This window comes from Myotis davidii, unplaced genomic scaffold (assembly GCF_000327345.1).
Source record: "Myotis davidii unplaced genomic scaffold, ASM32734v1 scaffold86, whole genome shotgun sequence".
In the NCBI taxonomy this organism is placed as follows: Eukaryota; Metazoa; Chordata; class Mammalia; order Chiroptera; family Vespertilionidae; genus Myotis; species Myotis davidii.
Genome location: NW_006298058.1, coordinates 1,933,365 through 1,942,099, shown reverse-complemented (window position 1 = coordinate 1,942,099; position 8,735 = coordinate 1,933,365). Strand labels below are relative to the sequence as shown.

General features: G+C 36.2%; 1 protein-coding gene across 1 annotated transcript in view; it reads right to left on the bottom strand.

The window, feature by feature from the left end:
• GPR158 (G protein-coupled receptor 158) overlaps positions 1-8,735 on the bottom strand; it is a 366,465-nt gene that overhangs the window by 325,480 nt on the left and 32,250 nt on the right. Inside the window, exon 2 of the mRNA XM_015570519.1 lies at positions 7,286-7,391. Coding sequence (XP_015426005.1) covers positions 7,286-7,391 — 106 coding nt within the window. The remainder of the gene's footprint in view (positions 1-7,285; positions 7,392-8,735) is intronic.

Sequence of the window (8,735 nt, the reverse complement as noted above, 5' to 3'; positions counted from 1 at the left end):
CACCCTCCCACATGCCCTTCCAGGGGTGGGCAAACTTTTTGACTCGAGGGCCACAATGGGTTCTTAAACTGGACCGGAGGGCCGGAACAAAAGCATGGATGGAGTGTTTGTGTGAACTAATATAAATTCAAGCCCCTGGTCATTACATAAAAGGGTACAGTCTTTTTTTTTTAGTTTTATTCATTTCAAACGGGCCGGATCCGGCCCGTGGGCCATAGTTTGCCCACGGCTGCCTTAGACAGACAGTACTCTCCATTTATATTCTAATTCAAATACTTCATAGTGCCAAACATTAGATCAACAGGTTCTAGAAGATTAATGATACAAACCAGTGACATATATACATGTATACATGGAATATATACATAGAAATGTCATTCAGCAGATATCATGACCTTCTCATAGTTGAAATATTGGCTTATCTACTACTGTAAAGTATATCATTTCCTCATAAGCAAAAGGAGCAATTTAGATTAAAGAAAAAAAACTAATGACACTCCCTTGTATTGCCTTTTTTTCTGGATTAGATAGATTATCCCAGATTTGCAATCTAATGTCAACTAACCTTTTGCTTTTTCCTCTCATTTCCATCAAAATTAATTAGTCTTGCATCACCACCCCCAAAGTGCTTAATGAGTAAATGGAAATCAAATCCCAGAAGCTAGCTTGAATGAAGGTGGCAATGATAAATATCAATGCTTTATCATGACCATGGAGAGAAAATATCAGGTTTGGCAGACATACCCACATGCAGAGTTAGACTTCAAGGTATTGCTAGTGCAAGAGCATGAGTACTGCTTTTGGATGGAAACACCTTTCAGTGGTTCCCCTTACAGTAGTATACCTTAGGGTTGTAGCATAAAGTTTTGATGGGCCCTGCAAAATTCTGTCAAGTGGTACCTTTCACTATTGAAAATACTAAAACCTATAGCACCTTCACCTGGTAATATGTGATTGAACAAATCTGACATTTAACTTTACAATTTCCTATTTTAAAATATTCATTCTCAATATTTTAACTATTCTGATTGTTAAAAAGTTCCACTTACATTAAACTAAACAGATCCTCCTGTTGTTCCTGTTGGTTTACCAATAAATCACAGCCTAACCCTTGGATCCCTTCAGGAAAAGTATAAATATCCATATAATAGCTATTTTCATATTTAACGACAGTTGACAAATCATTCCATGCATCCTCTCTTCCCTGGAAAACCAACTCCATTTCTTTCATTCATTAAAAAACAAGGTTTTAAAGTTCTTAGTAATACTATTTTTTCTCTTCTAAATGGGGTTCAATTTTTATATTGAATTTCAATACAGTATATTCAATATTTACATATATTCTATATTAAATATAGAATATTAAATATATGGAACATATTCTATATTCAACTTATATTTTCCTTGTCACACTATTTCAGGTATTTTCTGCTAAGCTTAGAGTAGTGACGCGAATCTCTGAAGATGTAGAGAACAACCTAAGACTAAGCTGGCTTTTGCTATTGTTTTAAAGCCACATTGCACTGTTGACTCAACTATTCTCACAAATATTGTTCACAAGTGCTACAACTAAACCACATCGTTCTTTCTATGCTTAAAATGATAGGGTTGTGTGTGTTTTTATTCGCATTCAGGATCTTACCATTATTCCTATTGTTTCATCTTGATAGATGTCCGTTTCACCAACTCAGCAATATATTTTTAGTTTCTGATTTTTAACTTTCAGTGAATTAGTTATTACTAATTACTTGTCTCCTATGTCATTATTCAAAGAATTGATGAGTGTTTCAATCAACACAGGGCCTGAATAAAACTCTGTAATAATCTATGACAACCTTCACTGCAAGTTAATACCAATCCATGCAATCACTCCCTATGTCGAGCCTTAGATGTACAATTCAATAGACATATTTGGCTAGTAGCTATCATATTGGACAGAACAGTTCTACTCTAGAGAAAAGGAAAGGAATGGTGAGAATGCAGATGAAAATATACAGCTATTTCTAAGTAATTTCACATAATCACTCTAGAAGATTACTCTAAACCCTGCTATAGCCAGAGTGAGCTATATTCTGTATATAAGAGGGCTTTCAAAAGAGAACAATTAACTTCTGTCTTCTTTAGATTTTTGCATTAAATTTTTTTCTGGTGTTCTAAATTATTTCCTGTCTTACATTTTTAACTTTTTAAAAGTATATCTTCAGAGATTCATTAACTTCTCTAATGGAGTACTAAGGAGTTATAAGTAGATTCATATCTAATATACTCAATAGAAAAAAAAAGATACTGGAAAACTGTCTTGGAGCTATATAAAGCTATTGGCTGAGCTGATGACCCACCTACCAAAGCAGAGAACACAAGGCAGTGAGAAGAAAATACTGAAACTTCTACTTACATTGAATTTTTTATAAATAAATAAGAAATAAATTAAGCTTTACTAATATTCAAGACTTGGATTGACAATAATGTCCCCACTCAGTCCATATCTCACATGACTACACTGTTGATAAGGCACTTGAGAAATCCTAAAGGAAAACTGGGAGTTTCAAGACAGAAATTCTGGCAGTGGTTACTTGGTTCCTTAATTTGCTTTCAAATTGCAATTTATTACCATTTCCATTTGACCACCTGAAGTGAATTTATAGAGTAAATCATTGTAAATGGTAAAATATTTATACTTCTTCATAATGAGATGTGTGACCTGAAAAATCTTTTTCCTACATAAAGATTTCCTGATTATCTCAAAGTGAACTACTTGTTTCTGAATTCAAAGATTATTATACATTGCTCTTTAGAAAAGAGAGAAATGTTTCCAATTTGCTGACCTGCTCTATGCTGACTAGTGGTTGTTAGCAGTGTCTATGCAGCAGGTATCTTTTTAAAAATCTAAGCTGTTCCTTCAAAGTAAAAGTGACATTTAAGTAATCCATGAGTAAGCCTTTTGAAGTGAACATTTTGAAAATGGATATCTGGAAATGGTTTTCAGTGCTCTGCGTTTTTTGTTGCCAAAAACTATAAATACTCACGTAGCCATGTAGTTTAAACTTGGAAATAAAATGTCCTAATCTGTTTGAAAATATTTCTTGTGAAAGTTTGAGTGAATTTTTAACCTCTTCCTTTAAAATATTAAAATGCCCATTAGTTTGCAGGGACCAATTAATTGACATCAGAGAGAATGAAAAATTTCCAGCTGTAATCCTGTAAAAACCTTTGCAAAATTGGTAGATGGAACTGAAAAATGAGCACTGTGATGTAGCAAATATAGTCAACAATTTATTTCTTCAATTTGAAATGACACATCCTTGTGAGGTATATATTTAACTATGATAGACATGAAAACTGAGTGTAAAAATAAACTGAACTTAGAGACCTCTGAATCATGCATTACTAAGTATTAAACTAAGATTTTTTTAAATGTTAAAGTATAATCAATCAAAGCACTCTCACTAATATTTTTTTCAAACACTGTGATCAATTACATTGCCCACATTAGATGCATTTTTTTAATTTATCTTTATTGTTGAAAGAATTATGTCACCCTCTGCTTCCCCCATTTACCCCCATATGCATTTATTTTTATAAACTATCTGCATTAAAATATTATTTCATCTTTATCTTCAACCTGATTAAGTTTTCTGATTTTTAATATGTAGAACATATAACAAAAGATGCATGCATAATTTGTAGGTTAATATATGTATATTATATTAACACACACACATACACACACACATACTATGGATGGATGCATAATGCATTTTTACTAATAGAATATAATAAAAAAGTTTCAAAGACACTCTCCTAATATTTCCTGCTCAAACAATGATTAAAAGTTTTTTCTTATAATGGAAACAAAGCAAAAGAATACCATTAAAACATAATTAAGTAACATTTTTAATGTTTTAAATAAACTATTATGTAAGAGAAGATTTTGTATATTCAAAGCAAACAATGATATGAGAATAGGTAAAGAATTATTTCAATGGAGGCTAACAATATGATCAAGTCCATGCTAGAATGATCTGAATCAGTTGCAAAAACAGAATAAACCTGCAATCCAGTTCAGGGTGCTGATTCAGATCTTGTTTTACTCTGCCCTTCAAAAAACACTCACCGGTAGTGGCCTCATAGACCCTGTAACAACCCATACCCACTGAGTAATTATTTTCCTCACAAACCACGCCATACCTTTCTAAAATGGTCTACATATCACTTGTTTCCCACATCAGACTCACAATTCTGGTTTAAGATAACTTGGAAGCTGAAAAGTCAAAACACTGGAAAAAAAGTTTTAAGTGAAAAGTTTGCCTCAGTTATAAATTTGAAATTTTTAACAACCTCTAGTATTTACAAGAAAGGGTGCTAAACATTGGCAAGAAAGAACTCACAGTAAACATGATGAGCGTCTCTTTTTCTAATAATATGGATATTCACACCCTACAGATAAGACTCATGTTAACTATTTCCAAAATAAGCCAATTTACACAGTGATTCTTGGAGTCCATAACAGAAGATTTGTGACAAGGAACAAAGGAGAGCCAGTGCAGATAAAAAATGCCCTGAACAAGAGACTTTTCTTTCTGTTTTTCCACACGGTAGAAACTTCAAGAGAAACCAATTCCTAGTCACCAGTTAACCTCAGTACAGGGAAGGAATTGAAAGACTATTGCTAGTCACTAGACCAGTGGTTGGAGACTGCGGCTCGCGAGCCACATGCGGCTCTTTGGCCCCTAGAGTGTGGCTCTTCCACAAAATACCGACTTCTGCACATGGGCTACAAAGTTTCAATTGCACTGTACGTGCGCGCCTGCACGTGGTATTTTGTGGTATTTTGTGGAAGAGCCACACTCAAGGGGCCAAAAAGCTGCATGTGGCTCGCAAGCGGCAGTTTGCCGACCACGGCCTAGACCAAAGATGTGGTATGAAACTGTCGCAGGTGCCCTGAGTGACCAGAACCACCAGCAGGACCTTAGAGAAGCCCAACAAACAAAAAAAATGAAGAGTTCCATGGCAGGCTTGGCTAAGTCCGCCCAGCCCCAAGGGCCTCATGGGCTCAGCCTGGCACACCAAGATCTCCTACTCCCAGCTCCAGCACCTGAGCAAGGAAAGGAGGTAGAGAGATCTAGAGTACTTGTCTGACAGACATTCCAGTGTTTGATGATGTTACTTTTATACCGCTGACCCTCTTTCTATAACACATTTCACGGAGGGTTATTGAACTGTGGGTTGTCTTTTAGGATATGTTTTTCCAGTTTTTCCTATAGGAATCGAAAAAAATATAATGTTCTCATATATAATTCCCAAAATCACACATTTAAACCTAATTTTTGTTAACCAGAATAGAGGATAATATTTTATCTAGAAATAACTTAGTTTATTTAAAAACTTTAAAAAGAAACAATACCCAGAAAGTTTATAATTCTGATGCAACAAAAATAAATCAATCCTCTAAAAAGAGAAAGAGGTTCTTCCACTATGATCATCTAGTCAAATAAATAGGTAAATAGGTATGCTATAAATAAACAAAAACTACACTAAGATTGTTAGAAGCAAGAAGCAACTGTAAAACACTGAAAAATAAGCATCTCTTTGTTCCTAAGGAGAATGCTTATTGCACCACCCGGGAGCACCACTGAAACAAGGCTGTACAGAAATGAGCACCTACAGATGACACCATGCAGAAAAACCCACTGCGGCTAAAAGACGAAGCTAAGTGACTATATACCATTGGCATGGAGATAATAATCAGGCTAAAATATTCACCAGGTCAATGACTGAAATTCATATCTTTAGAAATGTCAGAATCATCCACAGGGAAGTGGATACTCAGAAACTGTAAGAATACATAAAGGAAATGAAAGAGGATCTTAAATGAATTGACAAGACAGAAACAGTTCCTTGCATGATTGGGTCCCAGCAGGGGAATGAAGGACGTGAGAGCCATGTGGAGGTATATGTAGATGTGGGCTACGGTGTTGGGATATGTAGCGATGTGCATGGATATTGAGGAATTGGGGATTATGGATACATGGTGGAAATGTGTGATGGATTTAGAAGGATGTGGAGAATTAGGGGGGAATTAGAGGGTTTAGAGGGTGACAAAGTTGAGGGATATTGTGATAGGGAGTATGGGGGCACCTGGAGGAGTGTGTGGAGTGTAAGGGGAAAGTGGGGAACTGCAGATGATTTGGGGAGTGATAGGGGTATGAAAGTGTGTGGGTTGGGTATGGCAGAATATGTGGGGGATGCACAAGGGAAATATGAAATGGGCACATATACAGGCATGTAGAGCTATGCACATGTCTGTGCACTTTTCTATTTAGTAATGACACAAATAAGTGCTTGTTCTTAATTTTCCCTGTGATTAATAATTTCTTACCTTAAAATTGTAGTACGTATAACCATCTTTCACAAAGGGCAAAAAATGGATTAAAGATGTAGATCACTACCTTTATGGGAATATTCCCTCTATTTTAAATAAACCAAGCTGAATTTCCTCACACATTTATGGACTGAAAGTTGGGATAGCCCAAGTATTTAATATCAAGAACTTTATTGTACATTTGTTCTTAACACTTTGGACCTCAGAAGTAGATTACTGAAAAGGAAACCAGGATGCCATCACACTTCCTGTCTGAAACTACAAAAGACAGGTGATAGTCATATTTCCAGATTTATAATCTCTATGCCTGTCCCTAGCCATCCACAGTCCCATGAAATAAGGAACGGATAAAAAAACTGGAAATTGGGAATATATGCGCCAACATATACATTTCCTTTCCAGGTCCCTGTTAGTTTTCTCCTTGTTTTTAATATTTCCCTGCCATTCTCTCTCTCTCTCTCTCTCTCTCTCTCTCTCTCTCTCTCTCTCTCTCTCTTTTCTGGCAGATGGCAGTGTGTCCGAGTGAATAGCATCAAGGTTTCACCAAGCATCATCTTCCATTAAAATATGCATAATCTGGTTGGCCCTTCCAGGACTGGTTTTTCACTTCATTGCTATTTTAATTTCCAGCCCCTTTTGAAAAATAGGATCAGCCTTTGACTAATGTCAAACTTCAGACATAATTTCAGTTTCAGCCTTCTCTTAGTCTCCAAATGAACAGTTACTCTGCACAAATTTAATTTCCTACTCCTTTTTCAGTTCACTTGGCAACATTTAGACCTGCATAGGAGGTATTTTCCCAGTAAAACGTCTCATGATCACTTACCCACAAAAATACAATAAATCATAAGGAATACATTTCTAGGCTTCTGATTTCAGGGGACTCTATTTCCATGTTCTTACCTCTGAATTATTGAGATGACATTTATGAGTTCCTGAAAACCAGCCATCACTCGAACATTGGTCAATGTCTACTTTCTGAAGATTTATGTCCACTTTCATGACACCCCTTAAAAATAGAGAAAGATAAAAAGAACAAGTTAAGCTGAGCCTTTACAAGTTCTAACACTGTATTCTGTCCTGGAAATCAGACAAATTAGCATAAATAATGTACTATAAATTTTGAAAACTCTCACTCATATTCAACAAGTGAAGATAAAGGTACAATAGAAAAGAATAATAATAATTATCTATTGTTCACTGTCTTCAGCTCCCCATATAATGCCTGGCACATAGTAGGTGCTAATAAATATTTATTGATTGACTAAACCCCAGACAGTATCTCTCTGGACATGATAGCAAAATTGACTCTGAAATAACACCTGCTCCTAGTATCCCTTCTATAAAGTAAATTAATACAAAGTTCTCATTTTATTTCGTTCTACTCCTATTTTCCTATTGTAGAGTCAGGATGTAGAAAATGAAGGTGGGGGGGGGGCGGTAATCAGGAAGGGAGGACCATATCAGAAAATAAGCATCTCTTTCCTCTGATTTTCTATAGCAATGACTTTAAACAGCTCTTTAGGTCTCAAAGTATTCCAACCAAGCAGAGTTTTGTATTACCTACATATATGCTGATTAGCATTTTTCTTGAAAATCTAGAAACAAAAACACTGCTTTTACTTAGCCATTTGAGATAAGTCACTAAAAAAGAGAACTCACAAATTTAGGGCCAAAAGCACAACTGCAAAGAAAGCTACAACTGTATCTAAAATTCCTCCATTTTCTCCAACCAACCTCTGTACAATTTCCTAAGGTCTCTCTCGTTTATTTTTCACTACCACCAGCACCACTAGCAGTAGGAGCAGCAGAAATATCTGTCCTGCACTGAACTGTCACACTTGGACTTTAATGAAATCAATATTCTGTGTCCTGGGTCCTGAAGCTTGACATTTGCTGATGTTTTTCACACATGAGTAAAATATAAACAACCCACTAAAACCCACTAAACATGAAAAACAAAAAACATCTTTAAGGCCCTACAACCCCATATTAAACTATTTTCATTATGATATCTACACATATAAAAGCCTAAGTGACCGGCTGGTAGCTATGATGTGCATTGACCACCAGCGGGCAGGCACTCAACACAGGAGCAGAAATCACAAGCATGGAAACAAGGAACAGACTGATGAATCTCAGAGGGTAGAGGGTAAGGGGGAAGGCAGGAAGAGATTAACCAAAGATCTTATATGCATATTAGAGACCCGGTGCATGGATTTGTGCACTGGTGGGGTCCCGCGGTCTGATCTGTGGGGATCAGACCAAAACTGGTTCTTCAACATCCCCCAAGGGGTCCTGGATTGTGAGAGGGTGCAGGCCAGGCTGAAGGACTCCGCCAGTGCACAAATCC